This window comes from Eulemur rufifrons, chromosome 14 (assembly GCF_041146395.1).
Source record: "Eulemur rufifrons isolate Redbay chromosome 14, OSU_ERuf_1, whole genome shotgun sequence".
NCBI lineage: Eukaryota > Metazoa > Chordata > Mammalia > Primates > Lemuridae > Eulemur > Eulemur rufifrons.
The window spans coordinates 8,115,498-8,130,332 of NC_090996.1; the positions used below are offsets into that span (position 1 = coordinate 8,115,498).

The window sequence follows — 14,835 nt, forward strand, 5'->3', positions numbered from 1 at the left end:
TTTAACATAGTTTGGGGAAAAAGATTATTATGTGGTGAGTCATCTTGAGGAAAATCATGATTTGGAATATCCTTCTCCAACTTTTCATGTGGCAATTATCATTTTTCCACTTTCTTTATATACACATTTATTTATCAAGTATTTACTGGGTACTACTCTGTGCTAGGTGTTGGGGATACAGCCATTAGCATTACAAAGTCTTTGCCTAGAGTAATAAACACTCATTGAGCACCTATTTATGTGTGAGGAACTGTGCTAGGGGCTATCAAAAACACACAAAATAAAGCAAAGTCTCTCCTCTCAAAGAACTTACACTCTACAGTGTGTAACTTACACTCTACACTCTACAGTGGGAGACAAACTGTATTCACAAATAAAGTTTATAGTCACTTCCAATCATCCAGTTTCATGACTCTAAGTACTATCTCCACATTGAGGACTCCAGAATTTTGCTCTTCCGTCTCAATCTCACCCCTAAACTCTGGACCCACATATCCAACTGTCTACTTGATGTTTCCATTTGGATATCTATCAAAAACCTCAAACTTAACATGTCCAAAACCAAATTTCCAATTTCCCACTCCCCCACCAAGCTGGTTCTTCCTACAAGCTCCCCATCTCAATAAATAATTCCATTCCTACAGTTGATCTATCAAAAATTTTGGAGTCATCCCTGACTCCTCTCTTTCTCTTACACACTACATTCAGTCCATTTGCAAATCTCTTGGGTCTACTTTCAAAATACATTCTGTATGTGACCACTTCTATCCGTTGCTACCTCTCTCTCATCCAAAGCTCTGGACTCTCTTGCCTAGAGTACTTCCTTATAACTAAGACCCCTGTTTTGATCATAGTTCTCCTATGGACTGTTCTCAACATAGCAGCCAGTGAGATCTTTTTAAACATTAAGTCTGGCTGGGTGTGGTGGCTCACATCTGTAATCCCAGTGTTTTGGGAGCCTGAGGCAGGAGGATTGCTTGAGGCCAGGATTTTAAGCACAGCCTGGCCAACATAGTGAGACCCCATCTTCACAAAAAATAAAAAAATTAGCCAAGCATGGTGGTGCCCGCCTATAGTACTAGCTACTCAGGAGACTGAGGCGGGAAGATTGCTTGAGCCCAGGAGTTTGCGGTTACAGTGAGTTATGATGATGTCAATGCATTCCAGCCTGGGCAACAGAGCAAGACCCTGTCTTTATTCTTTCTTGCTGTTTTAAACACACCATGCACATTCCTGCCTGGAATGCTTTTCCTTTGGAAGCAAGCATGACTCACGTTTACCCTCTTCAGGTCTCAGCTTTTAAGTATCTTATCAGTGAAGCCTCCATGACCACCTTATAAAAAATAGTAACTTCTCCCAAGGCACTGTTTTTCATTTTCTTCCCTATAGTAATTGTCACCATTTGACACATATATTTTACCGTTTGTCTCTTCCTGCAATAAAGTATAAACCCCATGAGGGTAAAGCCTTCAGTTCACTGCTTTATTCCCAGCACTTAACAGTCAGTGCCAGGCACGCAGCTGATGAAAAGTAAATATTTTTTGAATGAAGTTGATATGTTCTAATAGAAGTATGAGATTACGACTTCGTGGGATAGGTAAATGGTGGGAGTTATGGCCCAAAATAGTTTAGGATGAATCATTTACTGCAGTGTTTTTTTTCAAACTTTTTTCTTTTTAAAAGTGAAACCCATTTTTTCAAATATAAGCACAATTTAAAAAAGAAATGAAACCAAAGATTGACACAGAGCTGGAAAGACAAAAATCCTCAATTCAGCTTCTTCCTCCTACTCTCCCTCTGAATCATGACACATCTCAAAGCCCAGCTTGAAAGAGACAGATCTAGAGCTTGAATGGCATTCTAATGAGTTGGGCCACTATCTTGACAATAATTGGGAGCCACTGAAAGTTTCTAAGCAGGTAAATGATATATTTAGGGTTGCGCGGGTGGGGCTCCCCGCCCAGGCCTGGTAAAAAAAAAAAAGAAAAAAAGATATATTTAGATCTATGCTTTAGGAAGATTAGTCTCTTAAGAATGGGTAGACTGAATGATAGCAGAAAGGGAAGGCAAGCAGGAGGACCAAAGAGAAGACTGCTGCAATAGGGAAGTGAATACTTAAAATATAGATGGAGGGGGGCAGGGGCAGAGCAGTGAGAACACAAACAACTGAATCATGGAGACAGCTGTCTAACACCTGGCACCTCACAGAATGATGGGGCTGAAGAGCGGGTTAAGTGTCAAATACATCAATTTCATGCCTTAGTGACTGGTGGATTTAGCAAGTGAACGCACAGGAGGTGGAAGGCTGGGAAAGGAGGCAACCACCACCACTTCAGATTTAGAATCTGAGGTATGAAAAGAGGAACATAAAAAACTACCCTACAAAAGATGACATGCAGTCCTTGAACTCAGAAAACACGTTCTGCTGCACAAGACATTCAGGAGCTGTCTAATCCACTTTGGTAAATTGAGGAGATGGTGTAGAAGACCAACCAACCGTTAAAGTGTGCCAAGAACAGAAAGGCAACTTTGGAGAACAGAGACTCCTGAGTTGAGGAGCAGAAACCAGGGAAGGAGCTCCAGGCAGGGACAAAAGACTGAATATCATTGAAGGAGTGGCATCCCTGGCACCCAAGGAGCCAGAGCACAGGAACCAGGGATGACAAAGGCAAAGAACAAACTGCTGTTGTGACTGCTAAGGAACAAACACTCTGCAACTACCACACTCTGGAACTGCCTTTTATTAGGTTATTAAATATGACATGTCTGATTCCCTTAAGTGATAAGTTTGACAGTTGATATCTCTGACATGTCACTTTGACACTTCTTGTTTTATTTTTATTGTGAAGGTACATCCTCAGTCTTTCAAACACATGTTTTGGCTTGTGATTATCTTCATTTTTTTTAGAGCAGTTTTTGTGAAACCACGAATAAGTAAAAAATTCGTGTTATTTTCGAATATGAGTTCTGCTGTGGCACCAACACAGTGCAGACAGCTTGAAATACCAGTGAAGTGTTTGGGAAGGATGTGGCTAATGAATGCACAGTACATCGATGGTTTGAGAAGTTCTATTCTGGTGATTTTAATCTTGAAAATGAGCCATGTGGGCGATCTGAGACCAAGGTGGATAATGATGAGCTGAAAGCTGTGGTGGAAGCAAATCCATGTCAACCTAGGCATGAATTAGCAGCAAGGTTTGACATTACTATTCCAACATTGGACCATTTGAAACCAATCGTCAAGATAAAGAAGCTGGATAGATGGGTATCACGTGAATTAAACAAGCATCAGCAGAGAAACTGTCTTGAAGCTTGCCTTTCTTTACTGTAATGATATAAAGGCGAACCATTTCTACACTGTATTGACGTGTGATGAAAAATGGATTCTTTTTGACAATCGCAAGTGTTCAGCACAATGGCTGGATAAAGATGAAGTGCTGAAACATAGTCCAAAACCGAATATTCATCAAAAAAAGCTAATGGTGTCTGTTTGGTGGTCCAGTGCTGGTATTATCCACTACAGCTTCATGAAACCTGGTCGATTGATTACAGCGGATATCTACTGCAACCAACTGGAGGAAATGATGAGGATGTCTGCGATTAGGCAGCCGAGATTGGTCAAAATACACAGGTCAATCCTCTTGCAAGACAATGCTGGACCTCATGTCGCACAAACAATGCTGCTCAAACTACAGAAGCTGGACTTGGAAACTTTCTGTCACCCACTTCTTCCAGGCTTTGGACCACTTCTTGCAAGGAAAAAAATTCAATTCTCAACAAGCTATGGAAAACACCTTTTGCGATTTCATCGCCTCGCGCTCTCTCGAGGCTTCTGCGCTGCCGGTATAAACAAGCTACCATTAAGATGGCAAACCTGTGTCGATAGTTTCGGTGCATACTTTAACTCATTATACTGCTTCCTGTTTGAGATACAATAAACTACGCTTTTGATTCGAAATCAGACATTTCATAGTTAATGACCCCATAATTGTTGCGTGCTTGACAAAACCAAGGCACACAACGCTCGGGGTCCACTAACGCATCTGTGTGGACAGCCGCTGGTGACCTGCCCAGGACAGAACCCCGGGCTCGCGACAGGCCTAGCCAACCCCGGGGTGCAGAAGGCACTTACCCGACCGCCCCACGTCCAAGCCGGGCCCCGGAGGGCGGTGGCCCGACCACGGCCGCAGCAACACTCTGGCCCAAGCGGCTGTCTGCGAGGGCCCGACTGCGCCGGTCCGGGCCAAGCCCGTCCCCAGCCGCCTGGACTGGCCCAGCCAGCAGTCCCGTTGGGCGCGACGGCCCCGGGCAGGCGGAAACCTCGTGCTCCCAACGTGCACCGCGCGCCTCTCGCGTCACTGCGGGTCGACTCCCGCGAGAGGGGTGCGGGGCTGCTGGTTGCTCGGCAACGAGGCCAGGCGGCTCCCGGCCCCTAGGGGGCTCCCGGAGTCTTGGGTTGAGGGCGGGAAGAGCGCGTCCTGCCCCGCTCCTCCACCTCGCAGGCTGGGGGAATCCAGTTCCATCACCCTTTTCTGCTGTAGGGGGGATTTAACTCGGTCCCAGGTGCTCCCCAGCCCCCAGGGGAAGGAGTGCCTCCAAGGCTGTGGCTCTTTCAGGGCCCCAGTCACTGCTCAGATCTGACCTTCGTAGGTGTCAGGTTTTTCTGGGACCTCCAGGAGCAGAGGCCCCCGCCCCCCAACAGTTGGCGATTTCCCATGGTTGGTTGGTTCGTTGGTTTTTGTTTTGTTTTGTTTGAAACTTACTCAGATCGTTGTAAAGACTGCCTGGAAACCTGCAGATTTACAATGAAGCCAAACCCAAAGGGCACTTCTGTGTGTGTGTGTATGTGTGCGTGTGTGTAACATTTGCTAAGGGATTCCCCCCTCACAATTGTTTTGTCTGGCCAAGACTGAACAGCTAAAACCTATTCTAGTGTAAGCATTAAAGAAGAGCCCTTTTGGTGCGCTTCGAACTCTGAAATTCTCCTTTCCTACAGCAAACTGATTCTGTCACCTCTCTTGTGCCTTCACTTTGTAGGAAATAGTTCACATCCCTCCGGCTCTACTTCTGACAAAGATTCTCTTCTTGACCAAACCCAACTCAGGCTCCTCTGACCTCCTGTACAAATTAATTTTAGCAAAACTACTGCTAAGTCAGCTTAGACTTCCTCAATATCTGATCACCCTCGATATCTGATTGTATTCCTAATCCTTCGCCGTCCCCCAGGTGCTGTCCGATAACCTTGATGGGCCTTTAGCTAGAATCCTGCTAGGTCAGTTTAGCTAGGACCCCTCTCCCCTTATCCTTTTAGTAATTTTCCATCCACTGGTCCCCACCCTGTTCCTTGGCTATAAATTCCCACTTGCCCATGCTGTATTTGGATGTACCCCTTGTGCCTTAAACATTGTTGATACTGAATAAGGATTTCTGGAAGGAAGGAAGGAATCCACATTCCTCTTACTCCTGTCATTCTTCAATCTCTACCTCCTCTGATTTCTTGTTAGCCTTTAAACATGCTGTTTTCTTTCTCTTTAAAAACTTCCCTTCATGTATGCCATTACCTCCTAAAGTTATTGCCTCCTTTCTCTTTCCTTTGAGTACTGCTAGATTTCTTGAAAAAATGTCTCATCTTTTCCATGTTGATACTTTGGTTTCTAATGGACATGTCTGTCTAAGTTTGGAAAGTTCTAAAAAATGGGAGTATCATCTTGTTTATTTTTCTATTTCCTACAGTCTCTTGTGTACAATATGAACTCAGCAATATTCACTGAATTGCCATGAATGGAGAGGACATAACTATTGTGATATTAGATATTTTAAACAATATGGAAATTGAGTAAAATTGAGTTTTCAAAATTTATTTTGGCTATTGGTTCCATAGGAAGAAATACATTTAATTAGAAGAGACATGGAGAATTTAGTAGCAGTTTTAAAGGACAGTTCAGGAAGAACTTTGGTATTTAACTTGGAAATTTACACTTTCTCTAGAAGCAGTACTGTTGTGCTATCAGTCATAATTAGGCTCCGTTTGGGCCCAGAGAGGGAGCCGAGTGCACAGGGAATGAGGAAGAAGGGTTACAGAGCCTGTGTGCACAGTGAGATTGTCTGGTGCAGACTTACTGAATTGTAAATGGGAAAAGGCAAAGTGAAGGGGGGAATGGAAGAGGGAGTATGGACCATCTTGTGGGGTGACAGAAAGGTTGTTCCAGCCTTCGGAAAGTATTTTCAGTTGGGTGGGTGACTAGTGCACATAGGTGAGCACAAGAGGCAGGCCCATCCTCCTACCTAAGACCCACCTATGCAACTAAACAAAACCTTAGCCTGGGCTGTGGACTGAATGTGTTCTCCCCAAAGTCATATGTTGAAGCCCTAATCCCCAATATGATGATGGTATTCAGAGTTGGGAATCTTTGGGAGGTAATTAGATCATGAAGGCGGAGCTCCCCTGAATAGGATTAATGTCCTTAGGAAACACAAGAGAGATGATCTCTCTTTCTGCCAAGTGGGAATACAGCAAGAAGGTGTCCATTTGCAGGCCAGGAAGACCCCTCACCGGACCCGAATTGGCTAGCACCTTGATCTTGGACTCTCGAGCCTCCAGACCTGTGCAAAATAAATGTTTGCTGTTTAAACTACCCAGACTATGGTATTTTTGTTACAGCAGCCTGAACTAAGACAGCTTGGTATTCAAAATTTTCTTTAGCATGGCCACAACTTACCTTTTCAACTTTGCCTCCCACTTCTCTGTTCACATATTTGATGCCATCACCCTTTACCTGCATTATGACAATGGCTTCCTTACTGGTTTTTCCCGTCTACTTGGCTCCATTTCGACCTGTTCTCCACACTGTAACTAGAATGGTCTTTTCAGAATGCGAATCTCATCGTGTCACTCCTTTGCCTAAAGCCCACCAACTGCTCTCCATCGTCTGCATGGTCTGCCCCTGCCTCTTTGCACAGACTCATCTTGTACCACTCTCTGCCTGGGCTCCAGCTATACTGGTCTTTAGTCTCCCACCACAGGGCCTTTGCATATGCCACTCTTGCTAGGAGTGAGCTTTCCCTCCCTCCTTGCCTAGTTAACACCTCCTCATCCTCTGAATCTTAGCTATCACTTTGTCAAGGTGTCTCTTATCACTTTGCTTTCCGGCTTACTCCAGTTGTAGTTATACTCATATTATTGTGATAACTGGACCACGTTATTTGTTTCCCTCTATAGCCTGTGAGCTCTAGTAGGGCGGGACCATGTCTATTTTTGCTCTGTGTTCCCAGTGTCTGATAGCGTAGACATTTGATAACAAATAATGAATATGTGAATGCAATTTTTGAGGACAAGGATCATAAAGCCTTTATCTCAGGCAATTTCAGTGCCTGCACGATGAATGGATGCGTACAATGTGTGTACAACTAAGAATGCGGTGTAAATGAGAATTCATTCATTCACTCCCAAGCGATGGTCAAAGGTCTACCGTGCATTGGGTAACATCCTAGAGGCTGAGGATAACCAGGATGAACAAGGCCAAAGCTTGCTGGCTTTAAGTCTCGGCTGTGCAAAGTGCCTCAGTGATATGCCCTGGCTCAGACCTCACCTAGGACATCCCCCACTTGCCCATTTCAACTTTTTGTTCCTTTTCACTTTGGCAGAGCCCGCCCATCCTGCCCCGTCAATATAAACCCTAACTCTTCTCCCTGCAGACGCAGCTTTTAATGGCATGCCAGCATCATTCTGGTGGCAGGATCTCATGATTCCTCCTAAGAATACTCTGCTGGCCAGAGTGACCAGTTAGCTAGGCTGCCCTCCTAGACCTGGGGACCTCAGGAACACCCTTCAGGCGTGAGAACCAGAACCTCTGGGGCACCCGGGCAAGGATGAGCATGGGTGGGGGGGAGTTTGGAGGCTGGAGTGCACCAAACTGGAGGGGACAAAGGCTCTGCCTGGATGGCGTGGCTGGCCCAGGCCAGACCTTGGCCCCAGGAGGGGATTTATTCAGTGAAAGCACTTCAAAGCAAAGATCCCCCAAGGCAGTCCTGTTAATTGGCTTTCTGGACCCCTCAGCATCACGTCCGAGCTCTGGGAGTGACCTGCAGGAAAGCTGTGACCAAGCACTGTCCCCTCTATCAGTGGTGCTCCAAATGGAGCTGGCTCACCGTGGCATTCTGCCACAGGGAGCAGAAAAGCCCAGCAGCAGGCAAGTGTCCCCGTCTTCCGTATTTACCCGAATCTTCCCACTGGGCAGTTCCAACACTACTTTCCTTTCTTGTGTTCCTGGTTCTTTGACCCCCTTAGCTATAGACTCTAGCTTCTGATTACTGGCCTCATTCTCTCCTTACTCGATGAGTCATCTGGGCCAATTCTCCTCTCACCAACCCCAGCCCTTCCCCACTGGTGTCTCACTCGCGCGGGTCCCCTTGGCTTAACACACTGGCAGCACCAGGTTGCCGCCAATCCTGCTGCAGAAAGGTCACCGTGCAGCCCAGCTCCATTCTGTCAGCCCCCACGGTGATTCCTCCGGTAGCTGCAACTGGCCTGCTCTGAATCCCTCTGTGATTAGCAGCTTCTGTCTCTGAGCAGAATTAATCGCATTCAGTTTTAAGGCGACAGGTTCTATCTGCATCTCAAGGGTGCAGAGGGAGTGGCCACAGTGGCCTGAGCCCCAAGATTTTACACAGAGACCCGGCCTTCTAGATAATGTATAGTATTGACCACTTTGCACTGTTTGATCATTCCCACGGACAGGACAGTGCACAGGACACATTTAACAAGTGCAAACTAACGTTTCTAAGATATATCCCCAAAGGCACAGAGCGAAGTGGATTCCATGAACCTCAGGATACACACGCAGCCTTTTCATTGGAACGTGGACCTCAGAGCCACGTTAGCTGGGCAGTTACCACCACTACTCTCCATTGCCAGGCTGAAATATTTATTTGAAAAATTGAAAACACAGATGCACGTATTATACAAAGAAAGGTCTTAATACCATAATAAAAGTATTGTTGGAAGGAAACAAAAGCCAGTGGCTACCTGCCCTGGGAAGGTAGGCACTCAGTGAAAAATGAAATTCATTGATAGGAACTATCCTAATGAAAAATTGGGGGACAGGTTAAAAACAGAAGGAAAAATAAACCCAACCCTATCCCTGCAAATCTAAACGTGAGAGTTTGTTCTAAGTTTGAGACAATTGCATTATCACCAAGATTTAACTGAAACCCCCTCGGTTTGTCCCTATGAGTGGTAATCAGCTTAATTTAGGGCCTTCAAACCTGAGGTAGTTGAGGGTCACCTGAAAGACATGTCTGGAAAAAATCTACTCTCAGAATCGGACCCAACAGCATCTAACCAATTGTTTCACCTCGCTTTGGCTCCTGGGGTGAGGCGGTGCCACCGCTGTGTGTTGCTGATCCTGTATTTGGTGTGGACCTGGGAGAAGAAATTGAGCACTCGTAGTTGGCCTGGTTTGCTGTGCTGAAGGCTGGCAGGCCCATGATGGTGGTTTTCTCTGCTATAGGTGGTGCAGTCTCTGGAGGACCAAGGATGGCAGAGAGAGGGCAAAGCCGGTCTGCTTGGAAGGCCAAGGTTGGGACTGAAGGCTTTCATTGGCAGGAAGGATTTCCAGAGATTTGGAAAGGTGGTAGAAGGTAGCAAGACATTTCCCAGTTATTAAAGACCAGGGTGAAGCGGAGCCAGTAGACCCCTCTAGACTAAAGTAGCTGACAAAGAAATGAGAACTTCCCCGGTACAAGCCAAGAACCAGCTCCTTCTCAGGGGCGAGAGGCCAAAGCAAACTAACCTGACCAAAATGACATGTACTTGTGATCCCTGCGCTACCTGGTATAAATCTTGGTGTCTGACTTGGAGCCGAAAACAATTCCATGAAAGGATGCTCTGGGCAGCGTTTGGTTCTTCCAGCCACTGGGTTAAGGACTCATATTCAGGTGGGCTCCTAGGGACACTGCCGATGGCAGCAGGATTGGCAGACAATCTAAATTACAGCCTAAACTCCTCGCTCAGATATAACATAACTCCACGAAGGAAAGTCTTTTCTTCTATTTTTTCCCTTATTATGTATGTATACAAATATCCTTACTCTAGAGGTATTAGAGCACTGTATAACAAAACTAAGTTGCAACTGAGTATCGACCTCTTATTCATCCTAAGCCCTTATTTTCTTGCCATCTTGTCTCGTCATGACCCATTTACTCTCAACCCAAGACTTCGGTCACTAGGGATGCTCAGTGACTCATTTAAAAGGCTGTGAAGTTCATTTTTAGCTTTAAGATGTGATTCCTGTTTTAATCAAAGGTATTTCACAGCAAGTATAACACATCCGTTTTTAGAAGAGCGAAGGCAGGACAATTTGACTTTGGCTGGAGAATGGAACAGTTGCTAACCTGAGCTATTACGAAAGTAATTACACTCCATCTGACAGGTATTTCCCCATGTGACACTGAATTAGCCTGTGCTCCTGTCTAAGTGCTGTTTAACGGTTTTGTTACTTAGGCTAAGTCCGGGAAGGTTTTAAAAATTACTGTGGCTTCTTTTTAGAGGGAGTGTTATTCAGAGCATCCTAATCTGGTCCAATGCACTACACTTTTCCCCCCACTGGTAATTCAGAACACATGCGTTTGAATGGTTGCGACCCTGGGAAGTGAGGACCAGCCACTTTTGGAGCTGGCGACCCACACTGAGAACACACTGATTGGCTTAACTGGCACAACTGGGACAGGGATGCCACACACCGCTCCTTCTGAGCCTTGGGATGGAAGAACACCATACACAAAGCAGCATCAAACTTAAGTCTGCCCAGTTCCTGCTGCTGATACCTCCTTGGCCCAATGTGGAGGTCACACATCTGAGTATGGTCATCGGAGGTCCTGGGAGACTGTTTTTTGCAGTGCCCCACTTAGAAAATGCACAGAAAGGGCGCTGGGGGGGGGTAGAAAGAGGGGGGCTGATTCACAGTGATCAAACAGCAGTCTCACAACCCGTCATGTAGCAAAACTTAGCAATGTTCCTTTGGGACCAGTCCTGGGAAGTGCTTGTTGGCTACTACTACTGAGTTGCTAGAGATAAAGAAGGAAGACGTTGTTTTTCCAAGATCAGAAGGTCACTTAGATGCTGGGGTCCGTCTGGGAGTGGAAAAGTGCTGGCAGGCTGCCCGTCTCTGGAGCTGTTCACGTGCCCTCTGTCCTCATCCTGTCTGTCTGTCGGGCAGCAAGAGCCTGGAAGGTGTGGCTGGAAGGCGTCAGAGCCAGAGGCTCCCCTTTCTCGTTTCCCTGACCCCGAAAGCTCGAAGGGACCTGCTTGCTTTGGGATCCACGCCAGGGACAATCCAGGGATGGCACCTTGGCCTCGCTTCTACTTCTCGAAGGCTGATATAGCAGGGCAGCGATACAAGCCTTGCCAGTCACAAGCATCTTTCTGCAGGCTGTCGCCGCTTAAAGGAGGTTAGTAATAAATACTAAGGGTACCAAACCAAGCACAGGGCTCTTTCCTGATGGGAGCAAGCGTGTCTGATCTTCCGGGTCTGTCACCCGGGCAGAACATGGAACAATCTTCTTCAGATTTAAGAGGATGCCGAGGCAGACGTCTGGAGAAAGGAGCTGGGAATCCTCCCACGCTCTCTCTTAGGGCCCTGCCTGGGAATGAAGGGAGGTGGCCCACTTGATGTGACATGGACAGTTCATTCCGGGGGAAGTAGTGTTGTTACTCTCACCAGCTTGGTTCAAGTGTGAGTTAAGGTTTTTGAGCCTGGTCACGGGAATTCCTAAGAAAGGGGTCCCCTGAAGACCTGGGCCATGTGTACCCCTCCTGTCCCTCCTTCTGTTGCCCTCTCACTTGCGAAGGGGGACAGAGGCTTCCAGCTGGAGTCCAGCTGGAGGGAGGAAAGGCACTCGCTCTGCTTCTGCCTTTTGAGGACAAGCTGTTACTCAGCAGCTCTGCCTGACGCTGGCGCGTGGCCTCGGCCACCGGCCTTCGCTCAGCAGGAGGCAGAGGTGGAGCACCAAGGCGAAGCTTGAGCAGCACCGTTGCTGGAACTGCCTTGGGGTGGGGCCCCAGGGAACTCAGAGCTCCAGGGACATGCCCTTTGGGAGAGTTGGCTATGTGAGTGAAACTTAAAAAAAAAAAAAAAAAAAAATCAAACCAAAAAACCCCAACCAACCACCGTAAGAAGCAGTGGGAATCCACGGAACTGCCCAAAGAGGGGTAGAATGCGCTGGCATTCTCAGCCAGGACACCCCGCTGTTCTTCTGACTGTGCGGATTCGGGGTAGTGTCCTGGTTTGGAATCCACCAGCCCTCTGATGCTCACAAGTTTGTGCAAATGATGAAACTGAACAGACTGAGAAGAAAACAGAAAAAAAAAAAAAATGCATAAGATCTTCCCTCTCTAAGCTCTCGACAACACCAAGCAGCCCCTCTAATAAGGACACCGATTGTTGTGGGGGGCAAAAGGAGGCAGGCCCGGATGGAAGTCGCTCTGGTGCATGGCCTGACCCCTCCTCTTTGGACCTGAGGTTGTTCGTGGGTGGCCTGGACACTAGGGAGGCGGGGAAAGAACAGAGACTGTGGGTTCAAACAGGAAGGGTGTCACTGTGGAGGGAGTCTTTGGAAGGGTCATGCAGGTCCTCAGCACTGGGCAACGGGAGTGGCGGGGCTGCCACGGGGACTTCCACCGATTTGGTCTGTGGCTGGGGAAATAACACACACAGAGATAGGTAACAAGGATTTACACTCTGACGTATGGGGTGTCAGTTTGGCTCTATTCTTTTTCGGTTACCGCTTCTTGCAGTGCAGGTGGAGATGCTTCTGTTCCTAAAAGACAATGACAATTTATGTCACGCATGCATGCATCTAACCGGTGAAAACTGCCGCCATGTTGGGCTCTAAAATACACTCCAGTCATAACCAGGATGTAAATCATCTATTCCCCGAGTACTGTGTCTAGGAACGATTAGGATCTGTCTACAGTTGGTGCCCGGAGTCAGTCAAGTTAATGGTCTTGGTTGGGATCAAGGTGACCACTTTGGACATGTAGAAAAGCAGCGCACATAGACTCGGGGACAGCGAGTCCCCGGGCTGGTAGGCTGAATACGACTGCCTGCCGCTCTGTTTCTCAGTCCCTGACCCCTGCTATCTTTTAGCCATTACTGCTCATGACTGGCTCTAGATGGTGAATTGCAATTCACTTGTCCCCCACTGTGGATCTCCACTGACCACTACTCATTGCCTGTTCAACCCTGTGCTGGGTAGAGCTCAACTCCCAGGGAGTCAAGCAGGCTGGCTGGGCCTGGGTGGGAATGGCAGTTACTTCAGTGAGTGACCTGTTCACGGATCAGTATTTAGGCCTCGAAGGGTGATGACAAAAGCTTTCAATTTTAGGCTTACAGGTTATGTACAACTGAACAGAAAATAGGCTTGTGAGAATAGAAAAGGAAGAAGTGACCCACGCAGTGGCTTCCTTGTTCTGGTCTATCGAGGGGAAGGCCCTGGCCGCACACCTCCCCGCCCTGCCGTGGGCCAGCACCGGGCCTCAGACTCCGCTTACCTTCTTCCCAGCCCTCAGCAACGCCAGCAAGCTCGTAGTGCTTTTTCCGAAGCTCTCCCAGTTTCTGACGCTCCTTCTGCAATTCATTTTCCAGCTCCAGCACCCTAACCTGGAAGGGCAAAGGAAGCGGAATTTTCTTCTCATCAGCTCTCTGAGACCTGTCTTATTTTGATGTAACCCTTTTCCTCTGCAGTCTGGGTTCCTGCTTCCCTATTATTCACCCTGTGTCCATGGCTTACCCAGCCCTCAATTTCAACTCTCTTCTCTGCTCCAACTTCTCCATCCTCCCATTCATCCGCCTGTCTCAGGGGCTCTCGTGTTTTTCTCACTGGGACCCTCACTGGAAACAAATACTGCCTTACAAACCAATGCCCAAGTGGGAGGTGGGCTCATCTCCTGTCCCTCTGATAAGTCACTAGCTAAAAACAACTCTAATGTTTAGCCTACTGGTATGGCTGGCTCCAATCTAGTCGTAACCTTTCTTTAATCCCAGTTCCCCGGAAGTCTAAATGGGAACCAGACATGATGGTTCTGAGATCTCTGAGGTGCTGGTGCAACACAGGGTTATTGCTGCTACAGCAAAAGACACGGACAATCTTACTAAAGGAAGGAGTGATCGTGGCTGGCTCTACTTCTCATCAGTTTTATTTTACTTATTAAATCAAGAAATACTTGCTCAACACCTATGATGTACCCTAGGCTCTGTTATAGGTGCTGGAGACACAGCGGTGAACAATGAGGTCCCTGCTTCCCTTGCAGGGGAAAAAGAGACAAGATGAACAAAAAATTCAGATCATAAGGAAAACAACACAGGGCAACGTAACAAAGACTAAGGATGGTCAGCGAAGGCTACTATCAGGAGGTCAGTTTTCAGCTGAAACCTAAATGGCCTTAAGAGCTCAGCTGTTGAGAGAATTGGGGAAGAACATTCCAGGCAGAAGAAACAGCCAGAGCCAAGGCTCTAAGGCAGGAATAAGCGAGAGGTGTTAAGAGAAGGAAGCCCTGCGAGGGACGTGCCAGGGAGGAAGAGGGTCGTGAGATGAGCTGGGAAACGGGCCAGGATCACCTCACCCAGGGCCCACCAGGCGAGCTGTCTGGACATTCTGTGTGCAACGGGCAGCCGCTGGGAGGATCTAAGCAGAGGGGAGGCAGTTGTGAGTCACGTTTTAAAACTATCACATGGAGAATGAATGGACAGTAGAGGGTCCAGAGCGGAAGCAACCAGACCCAGAGAGGGGGTTCCTTTTTTGTTTTTACCCTTTTCATTAGGGAAAATGTACAACATC

The 14,835-nt window shown here is 47.3% G+C and overlaps 1 protein-coding gene across 4 annotated transcripts in view; it reads right to left on the minus strand.

The window, feature by feature from the left end:
- Window positions 1-12,279: 12,279 nt before the first annotated feature.
- HIP1 (huntingtin interacting protein 1) overlaps window positions 12,280-14,835 on the minus strand; it is a 146,992-nt gene continuing 144,436 nt past the window's right edge. For 3 of the 4 annotated variants that reach the window (XM_069486354.1, XM_069486351.1, XM_069486353.1), the window contains 2 exons: window positions 13,550-13,658; window positions 12,373-12,816 (listed from right to left, as the gene is read on the minus strand). In XM_069486354.1, coding sequence (XP_069342455.1) covers window positions 12,764-12,816; window positions 13,550-13,658 — 162 coding nt within the window. In that variant the 3' untranslated portion in view covers window positions 12,373-12,763. Of the gene's footprint in view, window positions 12,344-12,372; window positions 12,817-13,549; window positions 13,659-14,835 lie in introns of those variants that run through there. The other variant, XM_069486352.1, reaches the window with a different exon arrangement.